This window comes from Macaca fascicularis, chromosome 17 (assembly GCF_037993035.2).
Source record: "Macaca fascicularis isolate 582-1 chromosome 17, T2T-MFA8v1.1".
Taxonomy (NCBI): domain Eukaryota; kingdom Metazoa; phylum Chordata; class Mammalia; order Primates; family Cercopithecidae; genus Macaca; species Macaca fascicularis.
The window spans coordinates 21,068,252-21,093,982 of NC_088391.1; the positions used below are offsets into that span (position 1 = coordinate 21,068,252).

The 25,731-nt window shown below is 34.3% G+C and overlaps 1 protein-coding gene across 3 annotated transcripts in view; it reads right to left on the reverse strand.

The window, feature by feature from the left end:
- The window catches only part of VWA8 (von Willebrand factor A domain containing 8), a 381,025-nt gene that overhangs the window by 208,029 nt on the left and 147,265 nt on the right, over window positions 1-25,731 (reverse strand). For all 3 annotated transcript variants that reach the window (XR_012426882.1, XM_005585735.5, XM_074021913.1), the window contains exons 18-20: window positions 10,042-10,148; window positions 6,338-6,444; window positions 939-1,010 (exon numbers count right to left, since the gene is read on the reverse strand). Coding sequence is in view for 2 of the 3 variants with exons in the window: in XM_005585735.5 (XP_005585792.3) it covers window positions 939-1,010; window positions 6,338-6,444; window positions 10,042-10,148 (286 nt within the window). In the remaining variant the exon portion in view is untranslated. The remainder of the gene's footprint in view (window positions 1-938; window positions 1,011-6,337; window positions 6,445-10,041; window positions 10,149-25,731) is intronic.

Here is a 25,731-nt window from a genome sequence, read left to right on the forward strand (position 1 = left end):
ATTCAATAGAGGAAAATTATCAGGACCCCGTAAACCTAAAATTTTCATACGTTTCTCCATAAACATACATTGAGCGTCTACTATGTAAAAGGTACATGCTAGGAGCTGAGGACAGAGATAAATAAGAAAAACACGGTCCGTGCTCTCAAGGGACACATAGACAAGTTGCAAAGACAGTCATATGGTATGACTAGTATGATAAAAAGGAGATATAAGGGAGTAGAAGCAGGAAAAACCTATTCAGCCAGGGACAAGGGAAGGTCTCTCTTCCACAAGTTAAAGGCAGGGTATATGGGAAGGGGACAGGAAGTTCTCCATGCAGAAGGAAGAGCATGTACCAAGGACCAGAGCAGAGATAAGTAACTGAATAGATGAGAAACTGCAGAGTGCCTCAAACCAACACAGAGAGAGAAAGAAGGGGCCATGGCTTAGGACTGAAGGGGTGGGCAGAGGGTGAATCCTGTAGGACTGTACACCATACTGAAGACTCAGACTATACCTAACAGCAATGGGGAGCCAATTTCAGCAAAAAGACAGAGACTCAATCAGATTTTAGTTTTACAAGTATCAATCTGACTACAGATACTACAGAATGGACAGCAGATAAGAATGGGCATAAGGTGGGGATGGAGCTATCATAGGAAACTATTGCTGTAATCCAAGTGGCAGGTAAAGATCACTGGGGCTAGAGTGACAGATGTGGACAAGAAGAGTACATACTTATAAGACAGAATGGACAGAACTTGATGAGAGATAGGAGGATGATTTAAACCTTGAGGTAATTTTGAAGTCTGGAAGATAGCAGAGTCTCATCCTTTAATTAAACCAGTCATTTAATAGGGGGGAAAAAAAAACTGATTCCAACAAGAAGAAACTTACTGCTTTTAAATTGTTACTATCATTTTTTCATTGGTACCTAGATTGTAGCCATAACTCACCTGGTTGCCAACCAATAATAAGTGTTCTCCAAGAAGAAAGTCTTTCAGCATGTCTTCCATCACTATCATGTGCTAGAGAAAAAGGAACTAGGGGTTAACTGTGTTTTGTAAAATCCAGGTGAAACAAGAAAGTTAACTATAAAGATATCTTTATAGAATATAAATATCTATTATAATAAATAATAATCAAGCGATTTGATGCGACCCAAAATTAAATCTATGTTTATAAGTAAATAAATAGTTCACCTGAGCAAGACTAAGCAACTGACTAATATTTCAGAGTTTTTAATAATTCAACTCAAATACTTTTTATCTATTATACTATGTAGAGTTGGCTTATAATTTAATATAATATTTAAATTGACACTTGCTAATGTAAATATACAAAGGCTTCCTAAAATAACTGTACAGTTCTAGGGAACATTTTACATTGACTTGTTCTTAACCATTACCTTTAAAGCTATGGATAGCTTCAGAATTAAAAATATACTATTTACCTTCCACACTTTTTAATTTGCATTATGACACAATATAATAAAAGAACAAGATTAAGGTTGTTCACAATAGCCACAGAGGAAATTACATTGCTCTTTTGTATCTTGAAAAATAAGACAACTGTAAGTAGGTCATGCGGGTTCTTTGGGGCTGGAAGAGATCTACACTCCAGTACAATTAATATTCCTATTACTTTCTCTTGGTTTTCTGTATCAAATCAATAGCAGCTTCGTAAGTACTAAAGTTACTGAAGTTTCCTATTTGTAAACAGTGAAATTAACCTTTTGCATCTAATACATGCTGCAGATATTTTTCTAGTACGTCACTTGCTTTGTTTTTTCAATTTCATTTATGGTGCTTTATATATATTGTATAATATACATATAAATTATATATAGTATAATATACATATAAATTATATATAATATATAGATATAAAATATAGATAATATATAATACATACATATACACATACACACAGAAATTTTTCTTTTTACTTGTCAAATTTAATAGTATTCTCTTTCAGAGTTTCTTTCTTAGAAGAAAAACTGAGAAAGTGCTTTATCGCCTTCAGGAACAAATGAGTATTCCCTCATGTTTATCTTGGTCATTTTTAATTTCAAAAATGCTTTCAGATATGCCATGGAGCTAGAGTTTTAATAAGGCTTGAAGTGAGGTGAGTATATAACTATTCTTGAACACTTTTAAATGGATATAAGGTGTATGCTTTTAAGAATAAAAAGAGACACTATTAATAATTATGCTGAAACAACAAGTATAAGCAGAAACTATGTTAAGCAAACCAAGATGTACATCATTTTAAGCTGAGTTCTGGTGAGAATATAGTATGGAGACCTCTTCCTTTTCACTAAGATGAAAAGTCAGTGCCAATCCCAGAAAACACTAAGTTCTTCCAGTAATAAATGGGCTAATCTACGTTGAAAAGTTGGAGTAAGTACCTGAATAGCCAAAGAAAAAAGCAATGTAAATATCAAAAAATAATCCAAACTATATTTGTGTTCTTCTTTACAATTCTCATGTCCTCCCACTTCATGCCCTCATTATATCTAACTCGATTATTCAAATCAACAAACTTTAGCTAAGGCTAAAGTCACCGCCAACACAATTCTCCTCTTAGCCTCTTGACCCACTTAGTACTGCAGACAATTTCTTAAAAGTCTCCTCTCCCAGTTATCCATTTCCCCTGATTCCTTCCTACCTCCCTAACAATTTCTCCCATAGTTTTCTCAGCTGATCTTCCTGTAGCAATTCCGTCTTTCTACCTTCTTACATGCTTCCCTTTGTATTCATGGTATGGGGCAGGTTGTGACTACTCGTACCCAGGCACCCACCTGAGGGTTGAGGGAGGGCTGTGTGCAGAGTTGGATACCCACATGTCAGCATTCAAAGACCTACCTCTGACCCTGCTCTCCTTAGATCCTCTCATCTAGTTCATGGCTTCAGTTACCAACTCTACACCAATCTTCAACAGCAAAACTTTCCTCCTTAACTACAGCCCTCTATTTCTGAATGATCAAACCACTTTGTTATTGCCCTGGCACCTAAATTCAACACATCTAAAACTAACTTATTACTTTCTCCTGAACTTCATTCTTTACCCTGCATCTTTTTCTCCAGTTAATGGCATAATTTTCTACCAGCTGACCAAACTTCTATCATCAGCACCCTGCCCTCCTCATTCCTTTCATATCAAGATCCAACTAAACAGCACCTGAGTTGTTAAGCCACCAAAAATCAACTGCATCTACCCTTTCTTTTCCATCCCCACAGTTTTAAGGTTTTTATCATCTCTGGCCTAGATTCATATCAGCTAATTAGCTTCTCTAACTTCAGTCTCTCCTTAAGCCAATGTGTTCTCACAGTCCTGACACTTCTTTGTTCAAAATTTGTCAACTCATTTCTCAAAATTCCTTAAATGACTCCTAATACTTCAGGAACAAAGGTCATTCCTTACATTCGTGGTCTAGTCTCCTCATCTCCTACCACTCTCCTTCTATACTGTGTTTCCGACCATGGGCATGATTTAGAATAATGTTCTGCTTACTCTTCTGTTTACTTTTTCACCAGACATTGTGCTCCCTGAGAAAGAATCTCTGCCTTTCATCTAACACAAAGTTCCACTGACTTGATCTCCTAAACAGCCCAGTAATGTGTCCTCTCCGCTCTGTCCCCACTGTCTCCTCTTTACTTCAGATCCTTCATAAATTTCATCTGGAACTACTGCAATTACCACCTAACTAGTTTCTCTTTGCCTTGGTTCTAACTCCTAGACAACAATAAAGAGTAAAAGCAAAGTTAGCCAAAGTACAAATGTGCTTTAAATCTTTCAATAACTTCCTCATTCTTCTAAATAGAATCCAAATTCCTTAACTACCAGGACTGAAAAGATCTCACTCTTTCCTCATTCACCAGCCTCTTCTCCTGACACTCTTCCACCTGCAATCTCAGCTTCATACCAGTGACAACAATTTATATATAGCTCCCTAAATGAGCTACTCTCTCATATAACTAAGTCTCTGCTAACGCTGGTCTCGTTGCCTGAGAGACTCTCCTAATTGTGTCTGGTTGACCAATTTTCTATGATCATTCCAATCTGGGTCAATCAACCCCATCAATGCTACCATAAGTAAACTGCACATACTTCCACCACACTGTGTAGTAACTGTGTGTACCTTCTTGCAGATTAAGAACAACTTGAGCCCTAGAGCTACATACACTTGTGTGTGCATTTTGATCTCTGTGTCCCAATACAAGGCCAGACTCATAATGGGTATTTTTAAATTCCTACCCATCTAAAACTCTTAGGCCTATTAAGAGGCTATTAATTTCTCTTTCCTCCAACTTCTCCTTACTGCTGCAAGTGTAATATTCCTTAATGGAAGGCTTAATGAAGTAATACCCTTTATCAAGAACATTCAAAATCTTACTCATTATTTTATTAATCCACTCAACACATATTTACTTGGCAGTTACTACGTGCCAGGCACTTTACTATTTGCTGGAAAAATTAAATAAAGAAAACAGGGCTGTGCCTTAGTGATATGGAAAAACACATTTCAAAAGTCCATTTCAACACAATGTGGTAAGGAGACAACAGGGCATAGAACAACAAGATGATACAGAAGCACCTCAGTCTACAAGAGGCACTAACTACTGCTTCAAAGATGAAGCACAGCATAAAAGGAAGTAATAATATACACAATGGAAGCAAATTGAATCAAGCTACTGTCCATAGAATTGGTGCAGCTAAAAAGTTTTCATTAATGGCTAATTCATAATGCTTTAAGAAGAGAAGGTATGTTTGGAGATAGCTTACGAAAAGTCCTTCAGGGCCACTGTGTAAAGTTCATGGCAGCCCTGCGTCCTAAATGTCCATGTCACAAACACCATGGCAACAGACATTGTGTTCAAGGGCACAATGGTCTTTGCTGCTACTGAATTTTCTACATTCTTACATCCTGTGAAGTCTTTTCAATCTTTGCCACCAAGGAGTTTTTCAAATTGTCATTTATAACAGTTTCCTGGTTGTCTCTTTGTTCCTTTCCACTATATGAATAGAGTGTAATACTATAAGTGCTTGGAAATAGTATGTTTTCCTCATAATCATGTTTTTGTCTTTGACAGGCAAGATTTTTTTCTACTTTTGTATCTTATAAGTAACTTTATTTTCTGTTCATTTGTCTACTGATTGTGCAAGAGCATTAATGCTCCAGAAAAAAAATAAAACAGTTAATTGGCTATAGAATGGATAAAAATCAAATCAAGGTTATGCTCTTTTCTATGCCATACAAAATTATTATAGTTTTGACAGATTTCAGAATTTTTAACCAAGATTTTTATTAAGAATAATATGTCTAGATACCTATAAAGTTAATATAACTTAAAATGTATTATAGAAAATTTTAAGTAGGTGTTTTACTATAAAATACATAGCCACTTGACAGAAAAGTTGGAAAAGAAAAAATTTTTATATTACAGGTAATTTTCTCTAAAAAGAATTCTTATTAAAGTAAACATCTACAATAAAGTTTTCTAGATACAAACTTCTACGTCTTAGTGGAAGGTCCATAACTATTGGCTAGTTTACAAGGAGAGCCTCTACCGTTCTCCTTTAAAAAAGAAAAGGAAATAAAAGAAAAATACCAGGAACTTGCAGGAAAAAGAAGAGTATGAGAAAAAGGATGCATCAGACATATCCCTCTGAACTACTGAAATCTTTTAACAAGCAAGTAAAAGAGAGGATGATAGCTCTGTTTTGTGTTTAATTTTAAAATGTTTATTTTAATTTAAAAATTGTATATAAAATTACATATATAAGTATGTGTGTGTGTAAATATATATATATACACTATATTACCCTAATGATAGCAACAATTCCTCCAATTTTTAAGTATCTTTGGAAAAAATTTTCTGTTTTCTGTCTTATGTCTTAATAAAAGATGTTCGGCCAGGTGTGGTGGCTTATGCCTGTAATACTAGCACTTTGGGAGACTGAGGCAGGCAGATCACAAGATCAGGAGTTTGAGGCCAGCCTGGCCAATATGGTGAAACCCTGTCTCTACTAAATATACAAAAATTAGCAGGGCATGGTGGTGCACGCCTCTAATCTCAGCTACTCGGGAGGCTGAGGCACAAGAATCGCTTGAACCTGGGAGATGGAGCCGAGATTGTGCTACTGCACTCCAGCCTAGGTGACAGAGTGAGACTCCATCTCTCTCTCTCACACACACACACACACACACAAAATGTTCAACACTTCATTCTGCATCATCTAAATTAAATTTAGGAAATCACAAAAATAATTACATGTCAATTTCACTTGAATTGGAGTTTACTACCATAATTTAAGTGATTTATCCAAGAACACAAAGCAATACTCTTACCTGAATGTTGTCATAGAAAAGAACATCAGGCACTTTCATTTTCTCGTGCGCATTATAGATCGGAGCACTAACAGCACCAATCCTCAGAGTTCCAGATGTTACTTCACCTAAACATTTCACACAGGACAGATAATTATTCATAGCACTGTCCTCAGAGATGCCAAGCCACCCAACATAGAACACAATACAGCTTCAGCAATATCTGTGGATTTTAATTTAACATCTAAAGAAATAAACTTGAAAGTAGTAATAAAACACCACAGCTCTAGATACAAAATGCTCCAAAAGGTAACAAATTTTCTCTAAAACAATGTAGATAGAAAACAGTATATATATAATTGTGAGAAACTAAAAAAAAAAACAAAACAAAACCAGAATACAGTCAAGTCACCTTCATAGGCTTGTTTGGTCAGAGACTATAACACATACATAAGTTAAATACACCTAAATTCAAAAGCTCCAAAGTACCTTGAATATTATTTTTTAGTGTGTACCAATTCAGAAACCCCTTAAGATAATCTCCTATAGCTCTAGTAAAAAATACAGATGAACTAACCTACCACAGAACTCTTAAATTACTATTTTCAGCCAAGTGCAGTGGCACATGCCTGTCATCAGCACTTTAGGAGGCCAAGGCAGAAGGATCACTTGAGTCTAGGGGTTCAAGACCAGCCTGGGCAACACAGAGAGACCCTATCTCTACAAAAAATTTTAAAAATTAGCCAGGCCTGATGGCACATGTCTGTAGTCCCAGCTACTCAGGAGGCTGAGGCAGGAGGATTGCTTGAGCCCAGGAGGTTAAGGCTACAGTGAGCCATGATTGCACCACTGTATTCCAGCCTGGATAACAGTGCAACCTGGTCCGTCTCTTTCTTTATACATATATACATATATGTGTGTGTGTGTGTGTGTGTGTGTGTGTGTGTGTATACAAAAAATAGCAGGGCATGGTGACGCATGCCTCTAGTCTCAGCTATTTATAAATCACTTTGGATAAATTTATTGGATAAATCACTTAAATTGTGATATATATATGTATATACACACTACAAATAAACATAACAAAATGAATATTTTAAAATTACTATTTGCAAGGTTGGTGCAGGAGGCCTATACTTTCAAATAATCACCCAGGTGATTTTCATACCCAGCTAGATTGGGAACCGCTGTCTTATGCAATTATTTTGTAATAATTATATATTATTCCTTATTTGCTTTAAATAGGTTGACCTAGAATAGATTATGAGTTCCTGGAAGCCAGAAAACTAAGTAATAAAGCTCTTAAAGTCAGGGAACATATCTGCCATGTATTCCCTACAGTAACCAGATACGCATGACATGTTCACTGACATGTTTCAAGTTCAATAATAATATTAATAACATTAATAGTAGCAGGTATTTTAGTAATACTAATTATTACAATGATAGAAGCTATCATTTATTAAGGACCTTCTATGTGCCAGATCCCTAGCTAAAGCTTCACCTCATTTTTTTTCTCATATGATTTCATGTAATTCAAAGAGGAAAGAATAATGAGAATACTAAAAACATACACTACGTAATTTTCTCAAAATCACCCAGCTAATATGAGTAGAGCTTAAAACAGAATTCAGTCTAGTCTGACATTCTTTCTATCACATGGGATATATTTAATATTTTACTCCAAATAACATTCCAACCTGTGGAAATACTTTAGCAAGCAAATACACAATGCCTTAAACAATTCACCCATCTTTTTTTTTTTCTACTTCAAATAAGAAAATTACAGTTTGTTTCTCTACTAGAATGTGACTTTTGTGCTAAGCGTTTTGAAAAACAATGGAGAAAAGCAATGTTTGCTTCTATGGAGTACTGTGAACAAGTCTGAGCTAAAAATAATCGTCACCCTGTTTAATCACTGCGGAGTGCTACACATTTGACACAGCACAGTAGATCTTAACAGTAACTTCGCCCTTCAATAGATCCTTGCCATTTTCCTTTTATTTACAAGTTCTACAGGGAAGGAAAACCATGAGCTGTAACACTGAGAGTTTACTATTTATTTACTACCATTAGGTCTCTGAAATAGACCCAGTATAAAACTGTAAAGGGAAAGAAAGAGCAGGGATATGGCAGTGAATCTACTATCTAGTTGCATGTTGAGATGGCACACATAATTTCAGATTCAAACAGCATCTGATGCTATCTATGGTTTAGTTTATGGAATATATCCACTCAGTAGATTTATGGCTTAAGGACAAGTTTATTCACTCAACCAATGTTTATTGTTAAAACATCAACCTCAAAAAGGGAAATGCAGTCAGAGAATGGTGATGTTAGCACTTCTGTGGGAGAAAGTTGGCTAGCTATCTTCTAAGAAACCCACAGAATGGCATTATTTTGGTAAATTTGTCAAGGTTCTCAGCCTAGAAGGCTGACTGATTTTGTCATCACAACTGAGGGCAAATCTAACTTTCAGGAGAATATTAAAGATACATATTCTGGTTTCTCTATAGGTATATTCTGATGTAAAATCAGAATTGCAAAATATTATATGACAATTGTAACTTTCACATGGACTGTGATATACTGGTTGCCATAACCAGCATATTAATTGGAGGGAACCTGCGCGGAAAGCCAGTTCCTCATCAGAAGGTTGTTGTGTGAACATGGAGAGTTAATTAAATGAATTCTTCACAAGAGAGATGGCCTTAAAGATGAATGGAACCAGACAAGTAAGAAGTCTCTTCACTTAGGCTCCTTATCCCCTACACGAGGCTTAGATGGGCACTGCTAACACTAGCCAGTAACCAAGACCAAACAATCGGCAGTCTGAATGACAGTCGTTCTTTGGATATTTAATAGACTCACTCAAATAATATTGAGAATACAATATTATTCCTTTTCTTTGAGTTGACTCTGCATATCTGTATTCAGATCCCTCAGTATGCTGAGTTTATAATTTGACTCTAAAAAAGTCATCTTATTTTCTCAATACCAAATTCTTGTCTCAGTGCAGCCCCAATGATTAAAAGCATCTGCTACAAAGAAAACCACCATAGTCCCTTTTAAAGAGTGGTCACACATTGGCTGCTTCAATAAAATAGGTATTTACATTTTAAAAAAATTGAAAATCTTTCATTATGTTCTAATTGAAGAATAGAAAGCTTTTAAATGAAGAACTAAATCTCCCCAGAACTCAAAATTATATTTATGGCTATCCAGAAGAAAAAGTACCATAAAAGACAATACAGGTGGAAATGGAAGGAATAAGATGACATGCATATTCTGATTATTATTTTAGTTTGTATCAACCTAGGAAAGTTTCTCCAACATATTGGACATCGCTGACCCTCAAAATGTAAATGTGCAAAGAAAACAGCATTCTAGATTCACTGGTGAAATACATTTGGAAAAAGTACATTTGTCAAAATTATACATGTTGATTTACAGCAGGAATTCTCAGAATATCAGTTGGCATCAACTGTGAGTCTTAAGGGTCAGGGGAATTGTATCTAGTATGTACTGAAATGAAGTAAATATTCTAAGATTTTACTTGTGTTTTTCAAACTTAAAAAAAATCAGATTGATTTCTTCAGACTAATATATAAATCAAAGTAGGTGAAAACCAAAAACATTTTTAACTGGAACTAAAATAAATAGCATCAAATGTTTGCTAATTATTATTTCACTTTAAAAAAAAAAGAGCCAAATCAAATACTTACATTTGTAATCCTTCAGTTCTGGCTCCAAATTGTCATCGGTATTTATTTCTATTGTAGCATCTGCCAGATTTTTTTCTAATGCTGACCTAGCAAGACTGGGTAAAAACCTGGAGGGTGAAGAGGGAGGAAGGGGGAAATGCATAAAGTCAAAGCTTTCTGCGATTCTTAAATACATACACACACACACACCATACTAATTACAACCAATTAAGGAAGATCAGTCTGGATCTGTAAAATCTTAATCAAACAAAATTTTAGAACAAATATAAACTTTAAGTATGTGTGAATTATGTGTTTGTGGAATCTCCTTTAATAAGTAAAACTTATTTGTAATTAGTAGTACTGATTTATGTACAACACTTTGCAAAATAAAATTTTAAATAATATGCTTTCTTAAGTAGAATTAGTACACTGGCTTATCAAATTTTCTTAGGTAGATTAAACAACAACACTTGGCTGTTCTAGGTTGGCAATCATAAATTGAAACCAGTGGAGATGGATTAATGAGATTTTCTTTACTTTCTAACATAAATTTCTGAATGAATTTAAGATTATCTAGCTTGGTTCTTCCTTCTATTAAAAAATGTATCTGCTTATCTATTCTACATATATGTTGTCAAAACAACAATCTAGTGAGTGACAGTTACTCTTCAAACAGATTATGAGCATCATGTGCTTGAAGCATGAAACAGTTTCCCACCCACACAAATAAAGTTATAGCTAGAATTTATGGTCCCAAGTGAGCCAACGGATATGATTTTTAATCCATGGTATTCATGGTTTAACTACACCACTTTAAATTAACCTCTATGTGATACAATATTCCAAATAAACATACTAAGAACATACCACTTTTAAACAATTTGGGTTTTTCACAGCTCTAAATCTTTGGTGGTGGTTCCTACAGTCTTGAGTATAATCTCTAATAGTGGAAAGGCTGGAGAGCGTGAGGCAGCAAATAGAGAAGAATGTAAAGAACTGTCAGGTATCCTGTCCCTATAAAATCCCAGTCTACATATCTGACATTATCTCTTACCTCCTGCCTCATTTTGGGCCAGGCTATGATAGAGGAAATTACATAGCTCTATGCTAGTAACTCCTCAGTTCAGCATCAAGTCAGATTTTGCTGCTCATCTCTGAACTTTCATCATAGTTCTTAGATCATTGCCTCATTCAAAAACCAAGCCCTCACCTTATCTCCCAGTCCAATAGCTGGGCTTTTGTCCTGTTTCCCGAGCCCTTGTCTTGGCACCCTGCTTAACCTTCTCTTACCACTATCTCACAAACTAGAGGCTGGCTTGGTAACATTAGGCCCTGCAGCTGCATCCCCTTTACTTCCTATCAGAACACCCTGACTGGCATTGACTATTTTCAGGCTTAGACTTGTTTGCTACTCCCAGGCATCCCCAACGTGTATACAGTCTGCCTATAAACACATCTTAATGCTGGCCCTGTGTGGAAACATTTCTACATTACACTCCAAACCCTGCAGAGGATAGCAAATATTGCAAGGGTGCCTTCCCTTCATCAGTATTGGCAGGCATTGCTTGCTAATAGGGCATTCTTTCCTGCTGAGATTGAACACACCTCACCATTATTCTCAATCTAGCACCCAGACAGCATTAAAAATCAAGGTACCAAAGAAGTTGAAATATATTTACATCTAGAACATTCTAAGATATTGGCCCATCCAACAAATGAGGAGAATGGAACATATCAGGTGGTGTGAGGCCAATCCTAATTTTTTTCCGAGATTTTAAGGGATTTGTTAACTGTTTCCTTTCCCATTGCTCACTGATATTTTCTACTTGTTTTTTCCCTCTCCTCCCTTGGCCTTGGTAAAATAAGCAAATAAATGAATGAATGAAATATTAATCTTTACTATCCTAGCTTCCCAAAACCAAAGCAAGCGCATATCCTGTTGCAAATTTTCCAAGTGTACTTATCACTATTATGAACAGCCTGGTGTCTTTTAAAAATAATTATTATATTTATCATATTTATTCATTTTACCAACAAATTATTGGAAAGGCTCTAGTCTCATTAGGTCTTGGTTATAAGAAAAACTGAAGAAAGATTCAGCTACACTCTGGGAAAGTCAGAAAGAGAAGTATAGTAGTTATGCTAAGCTAACTCAAATAACTGTCTTTGTCACAGGAGTGGGATAGGATCTTTAGATTAAGGAATAAGATAGGACTTCTCAGGATGGTAGCAGAGAAGTCTGGTAAGGATCGGGGTATATTCAAATCACCAGCGCTAGGAAGGAGGGGTATTACTTATAAGAGTGAAAGAAAAAGACTGAGGGGCTCTGTGGATACTAGGCAGTCTTTGACTTCTATTCAGAATATAATTGAATACTTTGTACCTGTGATTTTAAATCTTAAATTTCCAAATAGTATTGGAATATTTAAGATAATTTATGGTACAGCCTATTTATAAATTTAATTGGTTATATTTGTGCATTAATTAGGAAGGTTTTGTTAATTGAGACATCCAAAGTATTTAAAAGGAAACAGAATATATAAAATTTATTAACCATTTCAAATGTTTGAAGATATTTTATTTAGCTGAGTTTTATAAATGGAAATGGACATTTTTCAAAGGTTTTTCAAAGTGATTGTTAATATCTGCTAGACTTATAGAGTTAATTGAATGAACAGAAAAGCCTAAAGAAGGTCTCAATTTTTTAAATTATAGCACTATAAAACTGAATGCCAGTTTCTAAAACCAAAAATAAATCCCCAAATAGTCTTTCCTGCAAGCAAAACCATTCTTCCAGACAACAAAAAATTCACATCAACATTTATGATTCTAATTTTAACACTGTGTATGATTAGTTCGATTAGACTTGTGATTTTTAAAATTAATTACTAACAGCTTAAACAGTGAAAATTTTATACAGATGTTATTCACTTTGCTTATTTATTTATTTACCCATAGGTGTTGATCCCAAATCATTTCATATCCAAAGGGAATTTCTGACAACTGCACGCAAATTGAGTTTTTGACAAAGGATAATTTCCTTATTACTTCAATATCAGAAACAGTTAATCTTCATTTCTGATTAAATTCTTATAACTCGGTCTAAAACTTCTGTGCTAAAGGATCAACAGAGAATTGAATTTTGAGGATCACCTCAAAATTTTCCGAAGTAAATAAATTAATGAAATACCAAACACTTGAATGAAGTAGAACTCTTACTACAGAGACCTCTAATCAATTTTTCTACAATAAAAGTATTTTTGGAATGCAAATTAGTTGAGAATTTCCTAATCTTCTAAATTCTTCCCTTTAGATCCTTAGGTTTTCAAATATCTAGAAAATGAATTATGCATCAAGCTCTGAACTGATGTTCACGTTGTAGGGTATGAGCATGAGGTACTTAGGGAATTCATCAGATAAAAATTGCTGCAATCTCAATTCCATTGGCATAAATATATGAATGATATTTTAAAAATTACATTAACAAAAAAAGTCCAGCTAATATTTATAAATTCAATGTTTAATAAATTTAGGTTAGATAATTTATTTTGATTTTTGTCTGCTTCATAAACTACTTTGTGAAAATAAGTTATATCAATCTTTGTTTCAAAATTTTCCACAAAATTCAATTCCTTCTTTTTTTTTTTAAATAATAGAAGTGTATTTTATTTTATTTTATTTTATTTTTAATTATACTTTAAGTTCTAGGGTACATGTGGATAACGTGCAGGTTTGTTACATATGTATACTTGTGCTATGTTGGCGTGCTGCACCCATCAACTCGTCAGCACCCATCAACTCGTCATTTACGTCAATTCCTTTTCACTGATTCAATATAAAATGAGTTTTTTTAAAAAAAACAATAAAATATTTTATGAATCAATAATTTTGAGTTCCTTCCTGCCACTGTGCTATTCTAAAGAGAAAGTTAGTAAGAAGGCTTTTGAGTCTGCAGCCTTGCTAAACTCAACAGATGATGCATAAACAAAATAGCTGTTTTCTATTCATTTCTAGTTGAAAGGGTCACGGAGTGGTTACATAATAGAGTTTTTTGTGGTCAGCTGATAACATTGGAAAAAGTAGTCAACTATTGGATACAGTGAATATGCATGAGAATGAAAAGTAACCAATTTTTGTTTTTCAGTTGTTTAAATTATGAAATATTTCAGTGTGTCAGAAAATTAAAGAGAGTATTATAGAAAATTACAAAGACTATTAAGCATTCTATTCCTCTCTCTCCATCTCTAGATGTTTCTAACCAGTTTCTAACCTTGAAACTGGTGTGTATTTGTTGTCCATATTTTTATATTTTGCTATGTAAGTATGTATGAATAAAAAATATATTGTACTGTTTATCACATTTAACATTTTTTACAAATCACAAATCACATCATACACTGAATCTTCTTTTGAAACTTTTTTTTACTCAATATTACAGTGTTATGGTATGTAACTGTAAATATATGCAATTTACTTCATTTTAACTATTGTAAATTATTTTACCATACAAATATATCCATTTATATATTCATTTCCTACTGATGGACAGATGGGTTGTTTCCAATTCTTCATTATTACAATGATACAGTGAACATTCTTGAATATACCTCCTTATATACACATGTAAGTCTATCTTTAAAGCACATATCGATAAGTGGAATTGTCAAATTATAGAGTAATAATATATTTAGGCAAAAAAAAGTAATGAAACTTCCATCCCAATAGCAGTGACGAAATTACATTCCTCTCCATTCACAAAAAATGTTACTACAAGTAAAAAATTTAAAGTATAAAATGATAGCTGATTATTATTTTAAATTTCATTTCACTGATTATTGAGGTTGAGCATCTTTTCTAATATTTATTGGTCATTTGAATTATTTAACCTTTGCATAAATATCTATTCATCCTTTGCCCATTTGGAGTTAATTCTTTTTCCTTATTAATTTGTAGTCCCTGAATGCCACTCCTTTCTTAATTAAAAATCACGCAAAACATCTTTCCTAGTTTGTGGCTTGTAACTTATAAAGTACTTTATAGTGTCATGGATTTTACCTTTTTGTGTGGGATAAAGTGGAAAATCTTTATTTATAACCATGTATTGACAAGCCCATCCATTTCAACATTGATTTGCAATGCTACATCTTATATACTGAGTTCTCACAAATATGTGGGTTTGTTTCTGTGCTCTGTATCTATTCTAATAGTCTATTTGTTCTTCCCTGTACCAATACCATACTATTATAATGTACACAGATTAGAATTTATACTGATATCTAATAGGTTAAGTATACCCTCATTAATCTTATTCAAAATTTCTTGGCTATAAGTAGCCTATTATACTTCCATGACAATTTTGAGATCAGCTTGTCAAATTCACTATAATCTTGTGGGATTTTGACTAATTATATCTACATATCAACTTGGGGGGAAACAGTTTTACAATTCTAAATCTTCCATGTATTTGTCTTCTTTTATAACTTTGAATAAAGATGTATATTTTTCTCCATTAAAGCATTACATGTCATTTATTAGATTATTCTTAGGTGTGCAAAACTTTCTACTATTATTTTGAATGGAATTTTTTAAAAATTGTATTTCCTCATTGATTGTTACTGGAGTATAGGAATGTCATTGATTTGGGAGTATAAGTACCCTCACTGAACTCTATTTGTTCTAAATAATTTATTTGTATTATCTCTTGTATTTTTAATGTAGCTAATCATATAACCTAGGGCAAATGTACTTGCTAAAAGTGCTGAAAGACTGTTCTTGTTTTGTTCCTAACTCTAAAGAAAATGTGACAAGCATTTTGCCTTAAGAATATTTACTGTAAATTTCTGGTAGATATTCTTTATCAGATTCAAGAATTTCCTTTCTGCTCATAGTTTACTAAGAATATTTCTGACTAAGTTATATTTGTTTTTGCCTTGGCTGGCTATTGAGTTGTACCAAACACTTTTTCTCCATTTATTAGAATATTTTTTCCTCAACTAATAAGATGGTGAATTAAAAAATAGAATATCAAACCTTGACATTCTTGAGGTAATTCCAAATTGCTCATGAATCTTTAAATATAATATACCTATATTTGAGATAAATAAGAAAGATAAGTTTTAACAGACTGAAGTGAAAAGAGGAAATATCAGAAATAACATTACCTTTTTCTGATTGATTGAATGTGTTCTCCCTAAGATTCACAGGTTGAAATCCTTTTGCCTTTAGTAAAATTGTCAATTAAAAATACAAATTTAGGTCAGACACAGTGGCTCACGCCTGTAATCCCAGCACTTCGGGAGGTCGAGGTGGACGGATCATGAGGTCAAGAGATCGAGAACATCCTGGCCATCATGGTGAAACCCTACCTCTACTGAAAATACAAAAATTAGCTGGGCATGGTGGTGCACGCCTGTAGTCCCAGCTACTCAGGAAGCTGAGGCAGGAGAATTGCTTGAACCCGGGAGGCGGAGGTAGCAGTGAGCCAATCGTACCACTACACTCCAGCCTGGAGATAGAGCAAGACTCTGTCTCAACAAAAAATAAAAATAAAAATTAAAATAAAAAATAAATTGAAAAGAATATTTGCTGTATGTAGCTAGCCAGTTCTCCCAGTACCATTTATTAAATAGGGAATCTTTTCCCCATTGATTGTTTTTGTCAGGTTTGTCAAAGATCAGGTGGCTGTAGATGTGTGGTCTTAGAATTTCTGAGTTCTCTATTCTGTTCCATTGGTCTACGTGTCTGTTCTTGTACTAGCACCATGTTGTTTTGGTTACTGTCATCTTGTAATATAGTTTGAAGTCAGGTAGTGTGTTGTCTCCAGCTTTGTGGTTTTTTGTTGTTGTTGTTGTTGTTTTTTCCTTAAGATTGTCTTGGCTATACAGGCTCTTTTTTGGATAGTTTTTCCTAATTCTGTGAAGAAAGTCAATGGTAGTTTAATAGGAATAGCATTGAATCTATAAATTACTTTGGGAAGTATGGCCATTTTCATGATATTGATTCTTCCTATCCATGAGCATGGAATGTTTTTCTATTTGCTTGTTTCCCCTCTAATTTCCATGAGCAGTGGTTTGTAGATCTCCTTATAGAGGTCCCTCAGTTCCCTTGTTAGCTGTATTCCTGGGTGTTTTATTCTCTTTGTAGCAATTGTGAATGACAGTTCATTCATGATTTGGTTCGCTGCATGCCTGTTGTTGGTGTATAGAAATGCTAGTGATTTTTACACATTGATTTTGTATCCTGAGACTTTGCTGAAGTTGCTTATCAGCTTAAGAAACTTTTGGGCTGAGACAATGGGATTTTCTAGAAATAGGATCATGTCATCTGTAAACAAAGCTAATTTGACTTCCTCTCTTCCTATTTGGACATGCTTTATTTCTTTCTCTTGCCTGATTGCCCTGGCCAGAATTTCCAATACTATGCTGAATAAAAATGGTGAAAGAGGGCATCCTTGTCTTGTGCCGGTTTTCACGGGGAATGCTTCCAGATTTTGCCCATTCAGTATGATATTGGCTGTGGATCCCATCCTTATACCTTACACAAAAATTAACTCAAGATGGGTTAAGAACTTAAATGTAAAACCTCAAACCATAGAAACCCTGGAAGAAAATCTAGACAATACCACTCAGGACATACGCACAGGCAAAGACTTAATGAGGAAAACCCAAAAGCAATTGCATCAAAATAAAAAAATTAACAAGAGAGATCTAATTAAACTAAAGAGCTTCTGCACAGCAAAAGAAACTATCATCAGAATGAACAAATAACATCCAGAATGGGAAAAAAATTTTGCAATCTATCCATCTGACAAAAGTCTAATATCCAGAATCCACAAGTAACTTAAACAAATATACAAGAAAAAAAACCACCCCATTAAAAAATGAGCAAAGAACATGAACAGGCACTTTTCAAAAGAAGACATTTATGCAGCCAACGAACATGAAAAAAAAGCTCAACATCACTGATCATTAGAGAAATGCAAATCAAAACCACAATTAGGTACCATCTCACGCCAGAAAAACAGCAATTAGTAAGAAGTCAATAAACAACATATGTTGGCTAGGCTGTGGAGAAATAGGAATGCTTTTACTCTGTTGGGTGGAGTGTAAATTAGTTCAACCATTGTGGAAGACAATGTGATGATTCCTCAAAGATCTAGAGGCAGAAATACTATTTTACCCAGCAATCCCATTATTGGGTATATGCCCAAAGGAATATAAATCATTCTGTTATAAAGATACATGCATGCTTATGTTTGTTGCAGCACTATTCACAAGAGCAAAGACATGGAATCAATCCAAATGCCCATTAGTGATAAACTGGACAAAGAAAATGTGGTACATATACACCATAGAATACTATGTAGCTATAAAGGAATGAGATAATGTCCTTTGCAGGGACATGGATGGAACTGGAAGCCGTTACCCTCTGCAAAATAACACAGGAACAGAAATCCAAACACCACATGTTCTCACTTATAAGTGGGAGCTGAATGATGGGAACACATGGACACATAACAGGGAATAATACACACTGGAGCCTGTTGAAGGGGATGAGGGGAGGGAGAGCATCAAGAAGGATAGCTAATGGATCCTGGGCTTAATACCTAGGCACTGGGTTGATTTGTGCAGCAAACCATGGCACTCCTATGTAACAAACCTGTACCTCCTGAACATGTACCCCAGAACTTAAAAGTTGATGGAAAGAAAAATAAAGAAAAAAATAAATAAAATGCATCTAAAAATGATTCATTCTAGGATCTTAATGTTACCTTGATAGTAAAAGGTATGATTACTATAAAATTATTCATAATTTGAAATTACTGATAATTGCTCATGATTTGTTAATATTTTACTTAGAATTTTTGCATCCATTCCATGAGCATTTACAATTCAATGATTTATAATTTTCCTTTCATAAGTTATTCTTATCTGCTTTAGGTGTCTAGGTTACACTAGACTCAAAGTGAATTTCTATGTTTTCACCATTTCTCTATTTTCTGGAAGTTTATTTAAGGCAGGGATTCTAAATTCCTTGACAATGTAGTAAAATTTGACAATAAAACCACTCAGGAATAGTCTTTTTTAAAGGAAATTTTTTAACTACCAATTTTATTTCTTTAATGGTGATGGGTCAATTTGAATTTTCTACACATTCTTGACCAATTTAGGTAATACACATGATTCCAGAAAATTGGTTTTTTTTAGTATGGTTTTTATAAATATTGACTTCATCTTCAGTTATGCTTTCTCCTTTCCAAAATTACTAAATTAACTTATTTGTTCTTCCTCTCTTTTACATTAATTAAATTTACCAAGGCTTTATCTATTAATATTTTCAAAGAACCAACTTTTGGTTGGACTAATCTTTTCTAGGATTATTTTGTTTTTTAGTTCATTAATTTATGCCCTTAACTTCATTATTCCATTCCATCTGCTTTCTTTGGGTTTAGTCTGTAACTTTTTACCAACTTAAGTTGAATGCCTGGCTCACAAATTTTCTTTCTCTATTATTTTCAAGTATGTGAGTTTAAAACTTAAAAAACAAAGTTACCTTACGTGTATCATTCAAGTAATGAAATTCAGTTTTGGTCATAGAGTTGTAAATATTTCATAATTTTCATTCTAATTTCTTCTTTTGATGTCTGATTTTAATTTTCCAACTAAATGGGCTTTTAAGTATGTTTTTTGTTATTGTTATGAATTCTGTTGCTTTTTGGTCCACAATAAATATTTTTTGCTATTTACTGAAAAACCAATTTTATTTATTTATTTATTTATTTATTTATTTATTTATTGAGACAGTCTTGCTCTGTCACCCAGGCTGGAGTACAGTGGCGTGATCTTGGCTCACTGCAATCTCTGCCGCCTGGGTTCAAGTGATTCTTCTGCATCAGCCTCCCAAGTAGCTGGGATTACAGGCACATGCCACCACATCCAGTCAATTTATTTATTTTTATTTTATTTTTTTTTTTTTGTATTTTTAGTAGACACAGGGTTTCACCATCTTGGCCAGGTTTGTCTTGAACTCCTGACCTCATGATCCACCCACCTTGATCTCCCAAAGTGCTAGGATTACAGGTGTAAGCCACCACGCCCAGTCAAAACTGATTTTTATCTAGTTTATGGTCAGTTTTTGATACATGGTACAAATGTCTCACGTGTGCTTGAAAAGCATGTATATTCATTGTTCACTGGGTACAAAGTCCATTATATCAAGTTTGCTAATTGTTTTGGTAAATAGCTTTACTAACTCTTAGAATACATGATCTGTCAGTTTCTGAAAGAAGTGAAAACTCCCATTGTAACTGTTGATTTGTCAATTTATCCTGTCTTCAGTTCTGATTGTTTCTCTCATACAGTGCTCCTTCTTAGGTATAAATGGCCAAGGAATATTAGATCTACTAAATGAATTTTTTGTTCACCTTCTTCATCCCCAATCATGCTTTTGGCCTTGAAGTATATTAATAATAATATATTTCTTCCCTTTTGGTATTTGCCTGTTCTTCTTACATCTTCACCTCTGATCTTTCTTATTATCTTTTAAATGTGACTCTTGTAGCACCATATAATTGGTCTTTGTCTTTTAAAATCTTAATCAGAATCTCTAACTTTTATCTGGAAAGTTTAATCTTGTGTAATATTTGTGCTCACTTCTAACATTATTTCATGTTTACTCTTTATTTTTCTTTCATTTCTACCTATGTTGTGTTGACAGGTATAACATTCCTATTTGCTTATTTCTACCACCTCTGGATTTATTTCCTTTTTTATTTGTAGTTAACCAAAATTTACACACACATACTTGAACTAATGAAGTCTAAAATTATTCAATACTTCTATTCTCTTCTTAAACAACAGAAGAATCTAAGAATGAATTAATCTCTTTTTCCAGTTTCTGTAAGTTTTTAGTTTCACCCTGTTGTTAAATACTTCCCTATATTGGTATTCATTTTTATTACTTTATTTTTCACAATACATTTAAATTTAACAATATATTTGCCTACTTCCTTTCTCACCATAGTTTGCTGCATGCTAGTCTTTTTCTCTGCATTCAGTCTCCTGCTTGCTGAAATATATCCTTTAGTAGTTTTCAGTAGTGCTGAAAAAACTACTAAATGTAGTAAGCTCAGTCTTTAGCTGAAATGTATTCTGATAGGCAAAGACTTCTGGCATTGATAGTTATTTTCTCTCAGCACTGTTGTAGGAAGTCAGGAACCTTGAATGGAGGGACCAGCTGGAGCCAAGGCAGAAGAACATAAATTCATGGACATTTATCAGTTCCCAAAATTAATACTTTTATAATTTCTTACACCTGTCTTTATTGCAATCTCTGAACATAAATTGTGAAGATTTCATGGACATTTATCACTTCCCAAATAATACTCTTACAATTTCTTTAAAGTAATAATAATAATAATTTCTTATGCCTGTCTTTACTTTAATCTCTTAATCCTGTTATTTTCATAAGCTGAGAATGTACGTCACCTCAGGACCACTACTGTACAAATTGATTGTAGAACATGTGTGTTTGAACAATATGAAATCTGATTATAAAACACGTGTGTTTGAACCATATGAAATCAGTGCACCCTGAAAAAGAACAGAATAGCGGCGATTTTCAGGGAACAAGGGAAGATAACCATGAGGTCTGACTGCCTGTGGGGTCAGGTAGAATACAGCCACATTTTTCTTCTTGCAGAAAGCCTATAAATGGATGTGCAAGTAGGAGAAATATTGCTGAATTCTTTTCCCAGCAAGGAATAATCCTGGGGAAGGAATACATTCCTGGGGGGAGGTCTATGAATGGCCCCTCTGGGAGTGTCTGTCTTATGCAGCTGAGATAAGGACTGAAATACGCCCTGGTCTCCTGCAGTACCCTCAGGCTTACTAGGATTGGGAAATTCCAGGCTGGTAAATTCTAGTCAGACTGGTTCTCTGCTCTTAACAGGAAAACCTGTTTCCTCATCAGTAATTCTAATTTTGCCTTGCTTTGTGATCTTATCGCCTTTTGAAGCATGTGATCCTTGTGACCTACTCCCTGTTTGCACACCCCCTCCCCTTTTAAAATCTCTAATAAAAACTTGCTGGTTTTGCGGCTTGGGGTCATCATCACGGTCCTATCAATATGTGATGTCACCCCCGGAGGCCCAGCTGTAACATTTCTCTCTTTGTACTCTTTCTCTTTATTTCTCAGACTGGCTGACACTTAGGGAAAACAAAAAAGAAACTACGTTGAAATATTGGGGGCTGGTTCCCCCAATACAACAGTTTCAGGATACTATCCAATCCTGGAATCTACTACTCCTGATGTAAAGTTGTCAGCTTGATATTTTTTCTCTTGTATCTTTTTCCATTATAAGTTTTTCTCTTTGTCTTTAATGCTGTGCAGTATCATCACAATGTATGTAGGTGCTGATTTATCTTTATTTGTCCTACTTGGGAACTGATATACTTCTTCAATATGTAGACACATGTCTTTCTGCTTTCTGTTCTGGAACACTCCTAACCATTGCCTCTTTGAACAATTAATCTCTCTCAGTCTCTTTTTCTCTTCTTAAATTCCTATTAGACATATGTTGGACTTTCTTATCTTACTCTACATGTCTATTAACAACCCTTTCAGGTTTTCTATCTCTTCACTTTGCTATGCTGCATCCCAGGCTATTTCCCCTCCACTTTATTCTCTCTTCAATAGTCTAATTTGCTAATTAAGTGTTTATTGAATTGTGTTCGATGGTTTGTCCATTTGTTTTCTTTCATTGACTATATTCCTCAATTCAAAAAGTTCTGTTTGTTTGATTTTTCTTTCAGATCAGTTCCTTTTCTCCTCTATCCTAGTCATCCAGTTTTTAATTCCTCCTAAGTTTTAATAATCTTAAACATACTTATTTGATAGTCTCAAATTGTTCTATTATTTTGAGTTCTTGAAGTTCTATTTCTTCAAAATGTCGTATCTGCCAAATCTCTCGTATGGTTTTTTTTTTTTTTCCTAAATATGGTTTATTACTTTGTACAATGACCAAATATTCAGATGAGATATTTAGTCTCCTGATCTTGTAAAAGTGTTTGCCACAGATTGGTTTTCAGGGTTGGTGTTTTCTACTAAGCCTCCAAGTAATTATATGATCCTGGATATGTTTTTTACGTTAACTTAGTAGTACTTTTTGGTTACTACCTTTACAGACAGCATCAACATGGGCCCTCACACCCGCACCTGAGCAATGTGGGGCATTTGATTCCTCATGGTGACAGTTTATTTCCCATCCCAAGTTCCAGGGAGATGGTAAGCTTTCTCATCATTTCTCTGGGCTTGTGGGCAAACACTTTTTAGTCTATGGGAACAGGGAGCACTTCCAGACTCTCTTATTCATGCAGGAATCTTAATTATAACCTCTCCACCTCACATATGCCTGCAGCCACATCCATTGTCCCCAAACAGATACTAAAATCCAGCAGGAGACCACTAAGCTCTATTCCTATTCGAAAGCCTCTTTGGTAGCCATGATATCATTATCATTCTCCTTATTCTGGAATTGCTTTTTAACTTCGTTTCTTCTTCTTTTTTAGTATTAGCTCTATTGAGATATAATTCACATATCACATAATTCACCTATTTAAAGTATACAATTCAATGGTTTCTAGTATATTCACGGAGTTGTGCAACCATCACTGCAAGCAATTTTAGAACATTTTTCTTACCTAAAAAAGATCCCCTGTACCCACTAGCAGTCACCCTCCATTTCTACCCCCAAGTCTATCTGGCTTCAGGCTACTACCAATCTGCTTTCTAGCTCCATGGATTTGCCCTATTTTGGACATTTCATGTAAATAGAGCCAAACAATATGTGGTCCTATGTATTTGGCTTCTTTCACTTAACATATTTTCAGGGTTCATCCACGTTGTAACATGTATCAGTACTTCATTTCTTTTTGTTGCTAAATAACATTTCACTGTATGGATAAAACACATTTTATTTATCTGTTGAGTAGTTGATAGTCCTTTGAGTTGTTTCCACTTTTTCTTATTCCACTTAGCAAAATATGAATAATATTGCTAAGAACATTCACGTAGAAGTTTTTGTGTAGACATGTTTTTGTTTCCCTTGGATAGATTCCTAGGAGCAGAACTGTAACCCTAGTCCTATTTCATTTCTGATACCTCTGATATTCTCTTTCTTTTGAGTATGGATAGAATTAACAATTACTTATTATATTTTATTCAGAATTTCCAGGTTGAGTAATGTATGGGAAGGACATCTAGCTCATTCTATTTTGTTCGTGTATATCACTAGATTTTCTATGGCCTTTCACACATTTAAAAAATATTTGTGGCTGGGAATGGTGGCTCACACCTGTAACCCCAGCACTTTGGGAGGCCAAGGAAGGAGGATCATGAGGTCAGGAGATCGAGACCATCTTGGCTAACATGATGAAACACCATCTCTACTAAAAATGCAAAAAAAAAAAAAAAATTAGCTGGGCGTGGTGGCAGGTGGTTGTAGTCTCAGCTACTTGGGAGGCTGAGGCAGGAGAATGGCGTGAACCCAGGAGGCAGAGCTTGTAGTGAGCCGAGATCGCACCACTGCACTCCAGGCTGGGCGACAGAGCAAGACTCTGTCTCAAAAAAAAAAAATTGTTTTACAAGAAATCCATGAAATTTCCCACTCCAAACAGCAGAGGAAATATAAAAAATCACACAAAAATTATTTCTTGTCAATACTGTCTTGAAAATCTATCTTAGGGCGATAATAAAAAAAGTGACAGAAATGCATACCTTAATTTTTCTAACCTTTATTAAAAATGTTCTCATGTTTGTAGACTGAATTAGTAATAAATTGTAACTGAATTGCTAATAAACACTGCTAGCTTTCAATATTCTCATATGCTTTACATTTCTCCAGACTTTGATATTTTTAATTTCTTAGTTCAACTCTTATTGATTTATTTTTTCAATTTATTTTTATTTGTTTTGTTTTAAATAAAGGAAATTAAAAGTTGATTCAACTACCAGGGCATATTTAATAGTCTGCAGAATGCTTTGAAAGTCCAAAATTTTTGTATTTAATAAGAGAGTCAATATTGTTATTTCCTATACTTATTCATTCTTCAAATAATAACTCTGAAGACAGTGAAGAGGAATTTCATTTTAGCTGGATACACACAAGAAGAACAAATTCAAGTTGCAACACAAGGAGCTTAATTTAACTACAAGAAAAACTGTCCACTAAACTGAGGGATTCCAGATGGCAATAAATATTTTGCTAAACTGAAAATAGATTCTCCTTTAATTCTTTTTATCAAGAAATGAATGGACAACAAGCATAGTCACCATAAAAATAATTACTAGATCATATGAAAAGAGACTAAATCTTTGGGCTTACTGGAAATTGTTCTTAATCTTTTCTTACTATCCTTTTAAAATAGCTTCATGTAAATGTAATTCTGTAAGAAAATGCTATAAGCCAATGTTTTATAATCACTAACCAACTGGTATGAAAACAATTAGTACAGACTGAAAAAATGTTAGTTTTGTTGAATTTAGATACTGAGCAGAACTGTCAAAAATGAAAAGTTCCAATGTAAATTTTAGAGGCAGTAAGTGTAATAATGCTAAAGAGCCCTAGCTCAGAAGACATATGAACCAGCATTCAGATCCCAAACCCACTATTTATAATTATGTGACTTGAGTGACTTACACAATTTTCTC